This window comes from Neovison vison, chromosome 4 (assembly GCF_020171115.1).
Source record: "Neovison vison isolate M4711 chromosome 4, ASM_NN_V1, whole genome shotgun sequence".
NCBI classification, from domain to species: Eukaryota; Metazoa; Chordata; class Mammalia; order Carnivora; family Mustelidae; genus Neogale; species Neogale vison.
The window spans coordinates 123,534,715-123,553,556 of NC_058094.1; the positions used below are offsets into that span (position 1 = coordinate 123,534,715).

The 18,842-nt window shown below is 40.1% G+C and overlaps 1 protein-coding gene across 1 annotated transcript in view; it reads right to left on the minus strand.

Moving 5' to 3' along the window:
* Positions 1-1,166: 1,166 nt before the first annotated feature.
* The window catches only part of AMPH (amphiphysin), a 269,962-nt gene continuing 252,286 nt past the window's right edge, over positions 1,167-18,842 (minus strand). The window contains exons 18-21 of the mRNA XM_044245644.1: positions 16,922-17,086; positions 14,687-14,929; positions 12,553-12,654; positions 1,167-2,380 (exon numbers count right to left, since the gene is read on the minus strand). Of these exons, the coding sequence (XP_044101579.1) occupies positions 2,273-2,380; positions 12,553-12,654; positions 14,687-14,929; positions 16,922-17,086 (618 nt within the window). The 3' untranslated portion in view covers positions 1,167-2,272. The remainder of the gene's footprint in view (positions 2,381-12,552; positions 12,655-14,686; positions 14,930-16,921; positions 17,087-18,842) is intronic.

An 18,842-nucleotide genomic window follows, 5' to 3' on the forward strand; every position in this document is an offset into this window, starting at 1 on the left:
CCTCTTCCCCCTCAGCCTCATTTTCAGTGCCTTAGACAATCAACAATCATGAATATTTTTGAAGGAAATATTTTGACTACTCTTCTTTGTTGTTGAAATTAAACCAGGACAAAATGACTAAGTAAGCACCTTGCATTTTGGAAGGACTTGTTAAATTCATCTAGGAATGTTATAGGTGTGGGCAAAACCTACCTAAGAAACCATGTGCTGCCAGGCTGCACACCTGGGGAGCCACTACGGTGTTAGGGAGAGTGTGGGAGGGATTGCAGAATAACTGCTCCAGGAGAGGCAGCAATTGTTATTTCAAGAACTTCAGGTGCGTTTTATTACAAGAATTGAAATTTCAGTCTCATTGGTAACTTCTCCGTGTACTCCAATATCAGAAGCAGCCTCTTATTATCAATCTCATATTGCTGCAATTTATTTGTTTAATAACCAGCTATGCTACTGGGAAGTGCTCCTTGTTTTCTTGCGCTAAAGAAGCGTTCATGATGATCCAACTTCCCTGTCAATTAGCCCCTAGAAAAATCCTGGATCAGTAACAGCTATTTCCCTGTTATCCACCAGTTGGTAATCCACCAGACTGATGTCACAAATCAGAAACACGTAGTAAATTCACAAGTCTAATAATGCCCACTCTTGACCAGCTTACATTGTTTATACCAGCACGAAAGAGAGTAGATCGAATATAAGATGTTTGTTTTAAGAATTCTCTTCTCTGAACAGTGGCCCAGTGAATTGACTTTTCCATTCCAGGTGATCTATATGTTTTAAAGTACTTACAAGCATCAACATGGCAGAAAGAAAAGTGACTGAAAAAATGAGCTGGTGGCAGAGGGAAGTGCTGATTATGAAGGTCATCAGGTTTTCGGTGATACATGGTTGGGTCACAGCTGGCACCTGCCAGGGGCCTCAGTCCACAGCTGTTATTTGTGCTGTAGTCATCGCTGGGTGATCAACAATGACGGGGGGGTGGGGGGGGGCTTTGGGGAAGGGAGGCAGGTTCCGGAGCATAATCCAGAGGAATAAGCAGATTTCCGCACAAATAACAACTCCAACCTGTTTCAGTGTCATAGTATTCGTAGTATCCATACCCTGTTCCAAGTAGTGCCTCCAACTGAACCAAACTTTCTGAAACAAATGACTCCGCAGAAGGAAGCAGGTAATTGCTGTAGGTTACCAAAGGTTTATTTGGAATGACACAGCACTGAAAACATAACTGTTACAGATGACCTGTGGATACAGCATACATCACCTATCTTGTTTTAGGACAATCTGAGAAGATGAGTTGCATAAATATAAAGAGTTGGAAATATATAGGAGCTTTTTTTTTTTTAATAGTGTTCTTTGGGGGTGGACTTTGATGCCCCATCAGCCAGCCAACCTTTAAAAGGGAACACTATAGAGCTGCTCATCCCAACTAGCTTAACTCCAACCACAGCAGCTGGAAGCTTAGATAACAAATCTCTGCTTTCTCCAAAGGGATGGCAGCCATGACATGCTATCTGTCACTGTGTCCTGACAACCACATTACAAAACACAGATACTGTCGACTGTTTTGGCAATGGGATGGCTGGTTTTGCCCTGAGGCAAAACTGCACCTCTAATGCCAGACAGAGCAAGAGCAATGCATGTATCAATGACACTTGGGAGGCAAAGAGCTATGATGGAACGAAAGGAAGCAACTATGTATATGTAGCTTCGTGCATACACATAGATCTGAGAGTGACGGCAAATAGCATGTGGAACTGTGTGGCCAGATATATAGAGAGAGGGAGGTGTTGGAAAAGAATGTTTTGTGCAGCAGTTGAGTTTGAAACACAGTCAACTTGAAAGGGAGAGAGAGCACGTGCTCACACCTGTGCAGGGGAAGATAATCTTGTACTACAGGAAAATTTGCCACATCTTCTGCAGGGCAGCCACTCAGGACCATACACTTGGTGCAGAGAAATGAAGGTTCTGGTCTGGAGAAAGCTACTTTAGAAATGGCGGGAAGGGATCAAGGACAAGAGTCTCCACAGCTTGGACAAAGCACAAAGAAACCTGTTATGGATAACGTGGGAAACAGTGAGGACTTTTTCTGTAATTTACTTGTTTTTTTTTGTTTTGTTTTTTGTTTTTTTTTACACACATGCTCCACTGATATCTTTCCAAGCTTTGTCTGGCACTAGCCTGTACATCATTAAGAGTGCAACAGCAAAAGTGAACTCTTTGGGTTTTCATGGAAGTTTAAAAACCCAAAAACCGGGCTCTTTCTATAATATTCTTGGCCCTAATCCAGGCGCCGGGTGAAGTTCTCTGGAAAGAGGCCTTTGTAGGTGGCAAGGTCTCTGTACTGAAGCCAGTCTGATTCCTTCACTCCTACCAGCCAGCCTGCATCCTGCAAGACAAAGACAGGGCATTCAAGGTCCAAGAAACTACCTGAAAAGTCTGTACTGCCGACAGTTAAAGTAATTTAGCGTAGTGATCCTGTACCAGGATGTTACATTATATATAAGCCAGTGTGCTGAGATAGGTCAATGGGAAGGGTTGTTCCAAATAGGTTGCTAGGTAAAAAAAAATAAATAAATAACAACAAACACTTGAGATTATTTATTTTCTGGATCTGTGAAAGCTAACTGTTAATACAAATAGTATAATTTTGTCTAAAGTAGAGCTCATTGACGTTAACTGGATTATGACATGAGTTCTTAAGGAAGAGAAAAGGATTAGATTGCTAGCCAGGCAAAGAGAGAACAGCACGTGAAAACATGTAATGCATATGAAGGCTCCATATCCCGTAGGTTACAGTAAAAAGTGGCATGAGGACCAAGGTCAGAATACATTGTGGACGAGGACATGGGAGGTTTTGTATTCCATCCCGAAGCACTGGCTTATAGGAGAGAACTCTGTGCCCCCAGCTCACATCATGTGACCCAAATAAACCAGCATACCCAGGGCTTATCAAATAATAGCCACTAGATCTGGGTACCTGCTCTCACTATCCTCTCTGCTGTTGCTGTTATAATCTCTCGTTTTTCAAGTTTATATGAACTATAAAGCAGTTTGTTGTCATGATATTCTTGCTGGAAACATTCGCATAGTCTTTATGTATCCTTTATCAATTATTCCTCCAAAACACTGGTCCATCTTACAGTAGTAACATAATAAGAATGAAGACATTTAGCCACAGAAAGAAAGCTGAAACCACCATGTGTGGCCATTCAGCTTGAGAGACAATAGGTTAAATGAGGAATGGAGGCTGTTACTTGCCCTTGGCCTCTTGCAGATAAGCAGAGCCTGGCTGGAAAAGGCTGAGTGGAAGGAACAGCATGAAACATACAGACTGTATAATGCAAAAACTAACAGGAAATACTTTTTTTTTTTTTTAGGTTTTAAAAAATTTATTTTTTAAAAGTTAACATGTGCATAAAAGGAAATTGAAGAACACAAGAAGCAAAGAACAAAGTCATCCATAATCACAAGCAGTTTACAGTTTGACTTCTAGGTCCCATGTGTGTATCTACAAAAGAAAGCATTTTAATGTAATTAAGACCGTAGTTATGTATCATGCTTCTTTACACACCATGAATATTTACCATTTCAAAGTCCCCAAACTATGAGCATTTTGATAACCAAGAATACACTACACCAACCCCATCTGAAACAAAAAGTGTAATCCTGCCTTTCTCGGCAACAAAGATTTCAGAGAAGACAAAAATGGCAACAGGCCTCTAGATAAAGATACTGGCAGGGTTACCATTAAAATACTGCATTCCCTTAATGTTCAATTAAAACAGACATAAGTAAGAGTACACAATGTACAATGCTTCTAAAAGAATTCATTATCCAATCTATACTATTCAAATATTAGCAACGGGGTATGTTTCCATTGAATCACTTAATGTATTCCTATAGTACTTGTCTTGATTATGTTAACCAGTCCACGAAACAGATCCCACTTAGGATGAGGGATGGCCAGATTTAATCTGAAGCAATTCTCAACAGAGTTCAAGTACATCAGATAAAATGAGGTCTCCAAAATTAAACAAAGAAGCTGAATACATTCCCTCTTGATGTAATCTGAGACTATAAACTGATGCTGCTATACAGACTAGCAAGATAAGCATTTAGACAGGCCAATTTTTGAAGGCAGGAAAAAAAAAATGGAGAAAAAGATGACTCAATAATAATGACTGATAATATCCTGGCTAGGAGGAAGAGTGCCCTCTTTAAAATTATGATGTTATATATGTGAAGGGCAAAGTTACACTTAAAATAAAAGATGATAACTCAATTTTTTCTGAATCTCTGGCAGCATCAAAGGCCATATTTTCCCCCACAAGTGTCTATAGTTGACTTTATTTACAATGAGTGAAAAATCTAATGGAGCCAAGCAGAGTCATGCATTTTAAAATTGTTTCAATAAAGAAAAAAGTTAAGAAGTGGCACAAACTCATAATCAAGATATAGTCTAACATGTGTATTCTGAAATACAATTTATATAGTAAAGTGAAAAACATTAGCCAGTATCAAATAGCCAGTATCTCTAGCTAAAGCAATCTCTAGCTAAGGCAAATAGGAAAAATTAAATTTTAACTTCTTAAAGTATGTGATAGATGAAAGATTTATAGTTCTGGCAATGGCAAATAGTTTGTATCAGTTAAGTGTTTCTGCATGAAACACTTATAAACACTAGAATAACTACATATCTTTATATGTACATATATTCAACTATTTATATATAGAAATGACTTATAAAACAGCATAAAAAGTTATATAATGGGACTGTTACAAACAATGGGATTGACATATATAACAATTATTTGAAGGCACTAGCAGTGACCAAAAGCAGGCAAAAACTGGAGAATATTTAACCCTGGAAAGTAAAAAATTGTGATGAATGAGATCTGTGGTAATACAGTTTTCCCCCTGAGGATTATTCTCAAGTCTGTTTGATGCAGGACATTAAAAGGAAGAGTGAAGGGCTTCCAGAGCAGCTGTACTTTTTAACAGTTTTTTTACTTATTTTAGAGAGAGAGTGAGGGCATGAGCAAGGGGGGGGGGCAGAGGGAGGGAGGAAGAGAATATGAAACGCAGGCTCCACACCCAGCACAGAACCCAACATGGGGCTCAAGCTCATAATCATGAGAGCATGACCTGAGCTGAAATCAGGAGTTGGAAACTTAAGAGGCTGTGTCACCCAGACATACAAGCAGCTATATTTTTATGGGGGATATTTTAGAAGAGATCTGTAGAGGCAGGTTACAAAATATGCAGAGAAACTTCCCTAAAATCCTGAGCTGCCCCCCAAATTTGTAAATATACAGGGTGGCTCCCCAAGGAATCTGGGAGAAGCAACAGAAGGAAGGCAGAACAGCTGAGAGGAAATTTAAACCCTGTCAATGAAGAGGAGGCAGTTTGAAGTTTGAATCCCACCAAGTTAGGAAGCTTGGTCAAACCTTCAGGATTTCTACTGAAATTCCAGAAGGGCCATCCTTGGAAGTAAAAGGTATCTCAGGAGTAAGAAGTCACCCTAAAAGTAAAGGCAAAATTGAAACAGAATCACCCTAACAAAGTATAAAACAAAGCTTCCATGAATTAAAGCTAATTATCTAGTAACTTACATGTCTGCTAGGGGGGAAAGAAACTAGCTTCAGAGACAAAAAATAGAATCCAGACCCTGCAATGTGTCCAGTATCAATAAAAAATTACTGGATATGAGAAAAAAGAGGAACATGCATCCCAATGATAAAAGGCAACTGATACAAATGTGTGCGGAGACGGGCTAGTTTTTGGAGTTAACAGTAGGAAAGTAATGCGCTATTACAAATATTTACAAGTACCTAACACTGGAAGTGGCTATCATGAAAGAATAGATAGGAAATTTTGGGAAAGAAATGTCAACTAAAATAACAAACAAACAAACAAACAAAAAACTACATGAACATTATAGAACTCTGTATGTATAGCATCTGAAATGAAAACCTCACTGGATAAGCTTCACAACCAATTTTAACTTAGCAGAAGAAAAGGTCACTATACTTGAAGACAAACCAATAAAAATGATCCAACCAGAGTACCAGAAAGAAACAGTGAATAAAAAGGACAGTCTTAGACATTGAGAAGTCCAACAGATGAATAATTAAGGAATCACAAAAGAGGAAAAAGAGAATGAGGCACCAAAAAAATACAAGAAAAATTAGCTGAAAGTCTTCAAAATATAATGAAAAACATCGGGTTACAAATCTAAGCAGCTCAGTGAACCCCAAGCATGAAAACTACAAAAAATACAAGGCCTAAGCATATTATATTGAACCAATGGAAATCAAAGGTACAGAGAAATTCTTAAAAGTGGTCCGGGAAAAAGGCACATTTACCAGAAACAATGGTGAACAAATGGCAGCTGAATTTTAGTCAGAAAAAGCAGAAAACAGAAAACCATGGGACCACATCTTTATTTTTTTTTATTTTTTAAAAGATCATATTTATTTATCTGATAGAAAGATAGAGAGCACAGGAGGCAGAGTGGCAGGCAGAGGGAGAAGGAGAAGCAGGCTCCCCACGGAGCAGGGAGCCTGATGTGGGACTCAATCTCAGGACCCTGGAATCATGACCTGAGCCAAAGGCAGCCACTTAACCACTCAGCCACCCAGGTGCCCCAGGACAACATCTTTAAAGAGGTGAAAGAAATAAAAGTCAATTCAGAATTCTTCTTCCTACAAAAATACACAGTCACATAGACCAGTGGAACAGACTAGAGTGCCCAGATATGAACCCACAACTCTATGGTCAAACAGTCTTCGACAAAGCAGGAAAAAATATCCAGTGGAAAAAAGACAGTCTTTTCAATAAATGGTGCTGGAAAAATTGGACAGCTATGTATACAAGAATGAAACTCGACCATTCTCTTACACCATACAGAAAGGTAAACTCAAAATGGATTAAAGACCTCAATGTGAGGCAGGAATCGATCAAAATCAGAGGGGAGAACATAGGCAGTACCTCTTTGACATTGGCCACAGCACCTTCTTTCAAGACAGGTCTCCAAAGGCAAGGGAAACAAAAAAGTGTCTCATGGTTTATCTCCCCCTCTGATTTCCTCCAACCCACTTCTCCTTTCCTTCTCCTAATGTTCTCTATGTTGTTCCTTATGCTCCCCAAGTAAGTGAAATCATATGATAATTGACTCTCTGCTTGAATTATTTCACTCAGCATAATCTCTTCCAGTCCCATCCATGTTGATACAAAAGTTGGGTATTCACCCTTTCTGATGGAGGCATAATATTCCATTAAATATATGGACCATATCTTCTTCATCCATTCATCTGTTGGAGGGCATCTTGGCTCTTTCCACAGGTTGGTGACTGTGGCCATTGCTGCTATGAACATTAGGGTACATATGGCCCTTCTTTTCATTACATATGTATCTTTGCAGTAAATACCTAGTAGTGCAATTGCAGGGTCATAAGGTAGCTCTATTTTTAATTTCTTAAGGAATATCCACACTGTTTTCCAAAGTGACTGCACCAACTTGCATTCCCACCAACAGTTTAAGAGGGTTACCCTTTCTCCACATCCTCTCCAACACGCGTTGTTTCTTGTCTTGTTATTTTGGCCTTTCTAACTGTTGTAAGGTGGTATCTCAATGTGGTTTTGATTTGAATCTCCCTGATGGCTAATGATGATGAACATTTTTCATATGTCTGTTAGTCGTTTGTATGTCTTCCTTGGAGAAGTGTCTGTTCATGTCTTCTGCCCATTTTTTGACATGATTATCTGTTTTATGAGTGTTGAGTTTGAGGAGTTCTTTATAGATCTTGGATATCAGTTCTTTGTCTGCAGTGTCATTTGCGGATATCTTCTCCCATTCTGTGGGTTGCCTTTTTGTCTTGTTGACTGTTTCCTTTGCTGTGAAGAAGTGTTTGATCTTGTTGAAGTCCCAAAAGTTCATTTTCACTTTTGTTTCCTTTGCCTTTGGAGACCTGTCTTGAAAGAAGGAGCTGTGGCCGATGTCAAAGAGGTACTGCCTATGTTCTCCCCTCTGATTTTGATCAATTCCTGCCTCACATTGAGGTCTTTTATCCATTTTGAATTTACCTTTCTGTATGGTGTAAGAGAATGGTCGAGTTTCATTTTTGTATACATAGCTGTCCAATTTTCCCAGCACCATTTATTGAAGAGAATGTCTTTTTTTCCACTGGATATTTTTTCTTCTTTGTCGAAGATTATTTGACCACAGAGTTGGGGATTCATATCTGGGCACTCTAGTCTGTTCCACTGGTCTATGTATCTGTTTTTGTGCCAGAACTATGCTTTCTTGGTGATCACAGCTTTGTAGTAAAGCTTGAAATCAGGCAATGTGATGCCCCCACTTTTGTTTTTCTATTTCAACATTTCCTTTGCAATTCGGGGTCTCTTCTGGTTCCATACAAATTTTAGGATTGTTTGTTCTAGCACTTTGAAAAATGTCAGTGGAATTTTGATTGGGATGGCATTTAAAGTGTAGATTGCTCTATGCAGTATAAGCATTTTAATGATGTTTATTCTTCTGATCCATGAGCATGGAATGCTTTTCCATCTTTTTCTGTCTTCTTCAATTTCTTTCATGAGTGTTCTGTAGTTTCTCGAGTACAGATCCTTTATCTCTTTGGTTAGGTTTATTCCCAGGTATCTTATCCTTCTTGGTGCTATAGTAAATGGAATCAATTCTCTACTTTCTCTTTCTATATGTTCACTGTTAGTGTAGAAGGAAGCAACTGTTTTCTGTGCATTGATTTTGTATCCTGCCACATTACTGAATTGTTATATGAGTTCTAGTAGTTTAGAGGTTGAGTCTTTTGGGTCTTCTATATAAAATATCATGTCAACTGCAAAGACAGAGAGCTTGACTTCTTTTTTGCCAATTGGAATACATTTTATTTCTTTTTGTTGTCTGATTGCCTTTGCTAGGAATTCTAGTACCATGTTGAACAAGAGCGGTGAGAGTGGGCATCCTTGGTGTGTTCCTGATCTCAAAGGGAAGGCTTCAGCTCTTCCCCATTGAGAATGATATTCGCTGTGGGTTTTTCATGGATTTTATGAAGTTGAGTTATGTTCCCTCTATCCTTATACTTTGAAGCGTTTTAATCAGGAATGGATGCTGTTTTTTGTCAAATGCTTTTTCTGATCAACTGAGAGGACCATGTGGTTCTTTTCTCTTCTCTTATTGATCTGTTCTATCACATTGATTGATCTGCAAACGTTGAACCATCCTTGCATCCCAGGGATAAATCCTACCTGGCCAGGGTGGATAATTTTTTAATGTACTGTTGGATCTGATTAGCTAGAATCTTGAGAATCTTAGCATCCATATTCAACAGGGATATTGGTCTAAAATTTTCCTTTTTGATGGGGTCTTTGCCTGGTTTGGAGGTCAGGGTAATGCTGGCTTAATAGAAAGAGCCTGGAAGTTTTTCGTCTGTCTCTATTTCTGGAAACATCTTCAGGAGAATAGTTATTATTTCTTCTTTGAATTTTTGGTAGAATTCCTCAGAGAATCCATCAGGCTCCTGTTTTTGGAGAAGTTTTGATCACTGCTTCAATCTTGTTACTAGATATTCGTCTATTCAGGCTGTAAATTTCTTCTTTTTTCAGTCTTGGAAGTTTATAGGTTTCCAGGGATTTTTCCATTTCTTCTGGTTGCTTAACTTACTGGCATATAACTGTTGATAATAATTTCTGATGACTGTTTCTATTTCCTTGGTGTTAATCGTGATCTCTCCACTTTCATTCATATTATTAGTTCAGGTCCCCTCTCTTTTCTTTTCTATGTTTGGCCAGTGGTATATCAATCTTATTGATTCTTTTGAAGAACCGCTTCTAGTTTCATTGATGTGTTCTACTGTAACTCTAGTTTCTATCTCATTGATCTCTGCTCTAATCTTGATTATTTCCCTTGTTGTGCATGGGGTTGACTTAATTTGTTGTTGATTTTCCAGTTCTTTAAGATGTAAAGAGAGCTGATGTATATTACGTTTTTCAGATTTTTTTTGAGTGAGGCTTGGATGGCTATGTATTTCCTTCTTAGGACCACCTTTGCCATATCCCATAGGTTTTGGACCAATGTGTCTTCATTTTCATTGGTTTCCATGAATTGTTTAATTTCTTCTTTGATTTCCTGGTTGATCCAAACATTCTTAAGCAGGGTGTCTTTGGCTTCCAAGTGTTTGAGTTCTTTCCAAACTTTTTCTTGTGGTTGAGCTCCAGTTTCAATGCATTGTGATCTGAGAATATGCAGGGAATAATCTCAGTCTTTTGGTATCGTTTGAGCCCTGATTTGTGACCCAGTATGTGGTCTATTCTGGAGAAACTTCCATGTGCACTGAAGAAGAATGAGTATTGTTGTTTTAGGGTGGAATGTTCTGTATATATCTATGAGGCCCATCTGGTCCAAAGTCATTCAAAGCTTTTGTTTCTTTATTGATTTTCTGTTTGGATGATCTATTACTGAGAGTGATATGTTAAGATCCCCTACAATTAATGTATTCATATCAATATGACTCTTTATTTTGATTAACAGTTGGCTTATGTAGTTGCTCCCATGTTGGGGGCAAATATATTTACTACTGTTACATCTTCTTGGTGGCTAGATCCTTTAAGAATGATGTAGTGGCCTTCTGTATCTGACTATAGTCTTCACTTAAACTATAATTTATCTTATATAAGAATTGCTACCCCAGCTTTCTTTAGAGACCCACTGGCATGAAAGATGCTTCTCCATCCCTTCACATTCAGTCTGGGTATATCTTTAAGCTCCAAATGTGTCTCTTGTAGACAGCATATGGACAGGTCCTGTCATTTTATCCAATCTGTAACCTTGTGCCATTTTATGGGAACATTTAGGCCATGCACATTAAGAGTGGTTTTTGAATGATATGTTTTTACTGACATCATTTTGCCTGTGAAGTCCTTGTTTGTACAGATTGTCTCTGTAATCTTCTGTTCTGTCTCTCATGGGTTCTTTCTTCTTTTATAGAACCCCCCCCCACCGCCTTAATATTTCTTGTAGTGCTGGCTTGGTGGTCATATACTCTTTCAAATGTTGCTGGTCATGGAAGTTCTTTATCTCTCCAACCATTCTGAATGTTAACCCTGCTGAATAAACTGTTCTTGGCTGCATGTTCTTCTCATTTAGTGCCCTGCCAGCCCTTTCTGTCTTGCTAGGTTTCTTTTGGCATGCTTTCTGGGGGAGGGGCCTGCTGTGCTGTTCTTCTATCAGTCTTGCTTGGGTTGAGTCGCCCTGTAGGTTATTAAGGGGCTGGGCCCTGTGGAAACCGGTTTTTCAGGCTTTGGTTCTCTGGAGGTTTTTGTGGCCTTTCAGGGGGTCAGAGCAAAGAAAGAATATGTCTGCACCCAGACCTCCGCCTCAGAGAGAAGCCTCAGTCTGCTCCCCTCTGGGTGGTCCAAACACACAGACTCCCCCTATGCAAACTCTCTAAACAGCACAACCTCCCTCAGGCAGTGCACACCCCCAAGTCACCACCATCCTAGTGGTCACCCAAAGCCCTGGCTTGTCTCTGCACCCCTGAGCCACTAATACCACAAGCTATATAGGTCTGCAGAGCCCACTGCGGGTGGCTGCCTTTGCTGGGACTGCTGTCGGGAGTCCAGGCCCACTGCCAGGTACGCTCAGACCAGTGGTCATGCAGTTTGAGAAGGCTGCTGCAAAGGGATCCCAACCAGAGATCATGCTGGGCTCTTTCAGGCATGGACTGGGAATGTCCAGACCCTTGGCTGGTCGTGGAAGGCTTTGGTCCCAGAGACCGCTGGCTGGCACCCACACCAGGCTCTCTCAGGTGTTGACAGGAGTGCACCCAGCCAAGCCGTGGTGCAAGCAGCCAAAAGCCGCAAGCCAAAAGACTGGAGGTTCCGCCGGACTCTCTCTGGCATGGGTGGTCACCAGCGGTGGCTGACCTGGGTATGTGGGCTTAGGCCCGTGACCGTGACCACCTGTCCACCAGTTGCCCCTTACGATCCTTTGCTCTTTTTGAGTGCTTTTAACCAGACTCCAAGTTAATGCTTGTCCCCAACCACAGGGCACTTTTGTATTGGGGTATTACTTTCCAAAGGGTTGCTTCTGGTGGCCCCCTCCCCTTCTGTTTATCCTCCTATATCAGTCCGAGCATTCCCACTCTGCTTTACCTCACCACTGATGTCTTCTGCCCCTGTAGAGATCCAGCAGTGTATAATCCTACATCTCAGGCTGATTTCATGGGTGTTCAGAGTGTCTGGTAGATATTTAGCTCACTTTAGGGGACCGGTTGAAATAGGGTCTCCTAATTCTCTGCCATCTTTTCCTGCCCCTCCTAAATAAAATCTTCAAGAGAAATACATAACAATATCCTAAAAGAGGTGTTCTAAAGAGTTACAGTTAGCCTTGTCATGTGCTCATAAACCTTAAGCCCTTTTCAGAGCTGCCATGCAACATCTCAGAAAATAGAAAATGTCTTCAGTTATTCACTGTGTCCCAGTGACCCTCAGGGAAAACAACAACAACAACATGGCCCGTAGAACCTTTCAGTCTCTCCTTACCTGGTCAGCTTCTGAGTCTGAGGGGACCACCAACACCACGTCACCCCTTTGTAAGGTAAGTTCATCAGAATTAGCTGCTTCAAAATCATGCAGTGTTTCCACCTGCAAAAGATTTTAAAAGAATTTACTATTTTAAAAGCAAAAGGAAATGTTACATTGAAGTCTCCCAGCCAGACTGTCAGCAGGTACTGCTGGATGAGGAAGACAGTGATCCCAGCATACCCCAAGGGAGAAGACCTCTAAACATAGAAAGGAGGTCTTGTTTACTTAAAACGTCCAATCCTTGAAGACTGATATTGTGACAATTTGGTATACGTTTAGTAACGCAATGCCTTCTGCAAGAGTTGAAACGTCATGTGTTAATTAAATTTTGTCATATTTTTGTTACATATTTACATTTTATTATCATTGATGTTTTATTATTGTTCATTTTTAAACTCGAACTTAAAGTGTCTAGCAGAAAGTTCCTCTAACCTCACTTCTGTCAAGTACTTAATAACTGGAAAAATCAGGGGCACCTTGTAGCACAGTTGGTTAAGTATCAGACTCTTGGTTTTGGCTCTCATGTCATGATCTCAGGGTCATGAGATCAAGTCCCAGGTTGGGTTCCATTCTGAGCATGAAGTCTGCTTAAGATCCTCTCTCCCACTCTCTCTGCCACTCTCCTGACCCTCCCCAAAAATAAAATAAAAAATAAATAAATAAAATGGCACATATAACATTTTTTAAAATAATGGGAAAAGTCATCTCTTTCCACATTATATGGGAATTACTACTTAATAAAACCCTGCAATCAATTTCTTTAAAAATTTCCTATCTTAACCTTTAAACCATATCCGTTTCTTTTCTTTCTTCTTTTTTTAAAATTGAAATATATTTGGGGTGCCTGGCTGGCTCAGTTGGAAAGCCATGCAACTCCCAATTTGGGGTTGTGAGTCTGAGCCCCAAGTTGGGTGTAGAGATTTAATCAATCAACCAATTAATTAATAATTTTATCAATAAATACATAAATTTCATTTTTATTTATTTTATTTATTTATATTTATTTTGTAAATAAATTAAAATTTAAAATAGAAATATATTTTAAATATAGTATTGTGCAAATTTAAGGGGTACAGATGCTAATCTGATACATTTGTATACTGTAAGAGGATACCATTGTAGCAATACTGAGCTCCTCTATTACGGTACGTATTTATCATTTCTTTCTAGTGGCTAGAATAATTAAGGTCTAGTCTCTGGTCAAATTTGATGATTATGATACAATATTATTGTCTATATTTACCATGTTGTGCATTAAATCTCTAGGGCTTATCTACCACTCATTGCAAGTGTATACTGTTAAAAAATCCCTGTCCTCTCCCCTACCCTTTTCCTCCCTTTTTGAAAGATTTCCTTAAAATTTAATCATAAAAAATTCTGAGAAACAAAAGCAGAAAGAGCACCATAATGACCCACATACTCACCCCGCTGGAGTTATGAGCCGTTTATTTCTCCCATGTCCCTCCCCTCAGCCCTACTCCCAGAGATCACGTGATTGGCTATTAAAATGTATATTTTTTATATAGAATCATAAAATGTCAGAGCTGGAAATGACTAGCTTATTCCCCAATTCACTTTCCTACTGAGAAACTGGAGCACAGACAGAGAAGTGATGTTCCTCAGGCCACACTGCAGATAAGGAGAAAAGCCGGGGTGCGCCCCGGCCAGCTGGTGTATAATCCAGCCCCCGGTGGATGCATACAAGGAGGATTTCAAAGCCCTGGTCTGAGTCCAGGGCTGGAGGGACTCACAGGGCTGGGAGAGGAGCAGGAGAGGGCACTTTGGGGGTAGAGGGGGTGCAGAGAATTCACCCATTCACTACCAAGGGGTATACCATTTATCCTGTGGCGAACATTCTTTAACTATGGATTGCTGAAAGAGATGGAAAGTCATTACTGTGTTTTTGCTTGTCCAGAAGCCCAGAAATCCTGCCATTTTACACTGTGATGTGGGGAAAGCAGTACAGAGAAGGAATACCTATTGCAAAAAATACAAATGCAAACATCCGAAAACCAAAGGTTCCAGCAAAGGGGCCTCAAAGAAAAGGAAGGATGAATGGCCACCCAATTAAAACAAGACAAAATGACAAGACCTTGTAGAGGAAGCCGGGAGGCACATCTTGAGATGCCTCACTTGCTGCTGGAGTGGAGGGCAGTGGCTGGGAGTCCTCACTGGCTCTGGGCTCTGCGGCCAACTCTGGGGGCTCACTAGCGGGGCCGGGAAGAGCCGGGGCACCAGATGTTTCCATGGACTCTGCACCTGCGGGGACTTCATGGTCTCCCTCTCCTTCGTTGTTGGAGGCGGGCTCTATGACGACTGAAGGGATGACCTTCTCCTGGAGGAAGAAAAATGTGGTGGTGCTGAGCAGGGGCTGGGAAGAAAGACTTCTGCATCCTCGGGTGCACTGTGCTCTGCTTCTATCCCTGACGTACCCTCCTTGGCTCCCACGTTCCCCACATCCTCCCTTCCATAAAATACCCACTGTTCCCCAAACCTGGCCGAAACCTTTGGGCCTCAAGCCTTGCAGGACATTCCTCCTGACATGGTCAACTTTCTCTCTCTCCTGAGACAGAAACCTTTAATGGGATTAATTTCTGGATCCTTGAGCAGTCAGGCCCTTTGTGAAAAGTGGGGTTTCTATGGAAATTGGGAAAAAGATCTGAGACTACAGGGAGAGAGGAGGGAGGGGCCCCCCGGAAGAGGAATCCAGTAGGGTCCCAAGAATGGCCTCAGTTTTGCTGTGGTCCACTCTTGTTCCACTAAGTCCTAACAACGCTTGAAGCTGACAGTGAACCTCCTATAACTGCTTTTCTTCCAGAGGCCATGGGACTCCTGACTAGCCTCCAACCAGATTGTTTGTACAGATCTGGCTAGGGTTTAAAATCTGTATCTGTTTGGCTTGTTGTCTTTAGAGCTCAAGCTGCAGTTAGAGCTGGAGGGATGACAATTCCCAGCAATCACTCCTCCGAGGACTCTACACGGGAAGGGGGTGCGACAGAACAAAGGATCAAGATCTCCTTCCTATTTGGTAACAAACAAAGATGATGAGAAGAATTTCACTAGCATAATGGAAGTCTAGAGATGTTTATTCCCTTGGATATCAGTGGGCTTAAGCACTTCCATTCTTCAATTTGGAGAAAATAATACACTTTTCCAAAAGTCTAACAATATAATACAAAACAGTTCTGGCATTGTGATAAGAAAAATCTCAGGAAGAAATGGCACGTATTTTTGAGTTATTTCTCAAATACCAATACTGCTGTTTTTCTAGTGGGATGAAAGGGATCATTTTTTGAGTAACCCTGGAGACATTTGGTGGAAATTTCTTATGGGTAAAATCAGGACAAAGGAGAGTATCACATTGAAAGCCTAATTTTCATTGTTACTTTCTGGAGTCTAGACCAACGGTGTGGTTTAGAGCTGCCCTTGCTGTGTGCCCCCCACATCATGGACTATATGGATTTGTGGACTTTGAACAAACAGTTCTCTGAAGAAGTGAGGCACTGGGCCTAGTCCAGCAACTTCATGTATGTATTTAATGACCTGTTGGCCTCTCAAATATGCTAACAGGGATGAGCTTTTGCTGAAAGGAGCCTCCCTAATGGTGGACGTGAGGGGCTATAATGATAACAACAATTCCTAAATACTACTAATAACGATAGGATGTAACTACTAATATCGGGTTCTCCCCACATGCCTGGCACTGGGCTAAGATCTGTACGGTCATTTTCTCACATAATCCATATAATATCCCACCATCTGGCCACATTCTCTTCCTGCTCCCTCCATCTCATGCTTACATCATCTGTGCTTTCTTCTTTTTCTCCATCACTCAAGGCCTGTGTGAACCTTGCAACGCTGACACTGAGAGAAAGCCAGGCTCAGTCTCTTGCTGACAATCTTATATACAAATACTTAAATAATAACAAAAATATAAATAATATAAACGAAATAATTTATATTTCGTTTAAATTATAAACGAAATTTCGTTTAAATTATAAATATATAATTTATATTATATATATGTACTACATTATATATGTGTAATTTTATATACCTTAAATTTATTTTGTTTATATAATTTATATTTTTATTATATAAGGAATATAATAAAAATAAAAATATTAAATAAAAATATGAATATAAAATTACACATAATATACATAAATACATATTTATATATATACATATATATTTGGTGAACCAGGTTACCACACAATGGCCACAAACCTGTTCTGCCCCCAGAGCTGTTACCAGCACTCTCCATTACACAGCATTCCAACCAGGGCACCTCCTCCCAGAGCCTCCCTTTTCCCTGTTCACTCACCGGAGAGCCTGCTGCTTCTGGTTCTTCTGGTTGAGATCTGTCACTGTCTATGGCCTCCATAGTGTCAGCATCAGTCCTGGTCTCCTCTACACCTGCTCCTTCCCCAGCAGGAAGAGCTGCCTTCTCCATCTCTGTTTCCTCCACTGGAGCCTCCTTGGCAGCTCCCTCATCGTGCAAAATCAGAGTTTAGAAAAACCGCATTTCAGTCTACACTCTAAAATCTTCATGGGGAAGGTCCCCAAAGCTAAATCACATTTATGAAAAGCAATATATTGGGGAATTTTCTCAATTAGACTTCTTGAGAAGGAAAGGCAAGTCATTTTTTGTTATGAAATGCACATTATAATAAAAGCTGATTCAAATTTGGGGTCCTTTTAATAGGATTGAAATTTAAAAAATGAGAATTTTCTAAGGCTGCACACAGTCCAAAGAAGAGCTGGAAGTAGTGTTTAAAGCTTGCAATAATTAAAGAAAGTGCAATCAGAAGTGTTAGCTTTAGGCAGATTGGTTGCCGAACACACATCTAAGACTCTAACATCGGTGTGGCAGGCCTGATTTGAGAAGCTCAAATCAGAAATGGCTGAGGAAAAAGAGTAATCAGTTGAGCTTATATAATATACCCAGGATACGTATTTCAAAAATTGATCTTGCTATCTGATGTGATTAGCATTAGCCCTTCCTCTTCTCTATGGAATAAATTCTCCCCAGTTGTTCTGTTGGGTTAGGAAAGTTCCAGTATCACGGATACTGACTGTCAGACCGAGAGCAGGGGTGGCCAGTGCCTGCAGAATGGGCATCAGAAGTGGGAGATAGAGAACGTGAGCCACATACCTACTCTCAAAGCAACACGTCTTTATAAAACACCTTTCTTCTGACTCAAATTTATAGGTAGTAAAGAAAAATTACCTGCCACAGAATACATTTTTCTACAATATATTTTACTTCAGGGATGAAAAATACTGCTTGCTCACAGCTGTACTCTTTGTTATATGGCCATATTCTTTGAAATGTACTTGTCTCTCATTGAAATTTGGCTCATGCAAAGTGTACAATGATCCAAAATGTAGTCATGCCCATGATATACCATTTCTTTCTTTTTTTTTTTTTCATCCTGTCTTTAAGGTACTACTGGGTTCAGAAAAGTAATCAATTATATGAGTTGTAATACATTCATATAAAGTAAATTTAAATGCTAACAACTACTGAAGTAGGGATTCATATTTTTGTGAATGACTGACAATCCCCCTAATAGAAAGTTAAAAATTTAAGACAATTGCATCTCTTGTTTTAAATAAACACGGGTCTTTGTATGGATGTGACTCAGAGAAACAAACTGAGGGTTTTGGAGGGGAGTTTGGAGGGGAGGGGGGTTGGGCGAGCCTAGTGGTGGGTATTAAGGAGGACATGGATTAGATGGAGCACTGGGTGTGATGCATAAACAATGAATCTTGGAACACTGAAAAAATAAAGTTAAAAATAATTAAAAAAGAGTAAGAACCAGATAATGAAGAAGATCATCCTCTTCATTCCAAGAAGATGAATAACTGTTCATAGCTTTATTGTTGAAGAAATCAACAGGCTTGCTCCAGGATCCCAAGAATTACTTAGCAAAATTCTTGCATATCAAACTATAGATAAAGTGCATACAGTGGACTTTCAGGCTCAAATGTGGAAAGTGGTGCCATCATAATTCCGAGTTATCTATGCTTTCCATCTGCTTGGAAAATTTGCACCTATGGAGTGAACATTTCCCTGGTTTCAATGGCTGAAAACCAGATAGACTATATATCATGCAGATGGTATGGGCAAACAGAACAGTGCACACCACCACACACACACACACACACACACACACACAGAGAGAGCACAGCACATTTACACATAGTTACAGGTAAGAAAGCAACCACTATGATGTTTAATA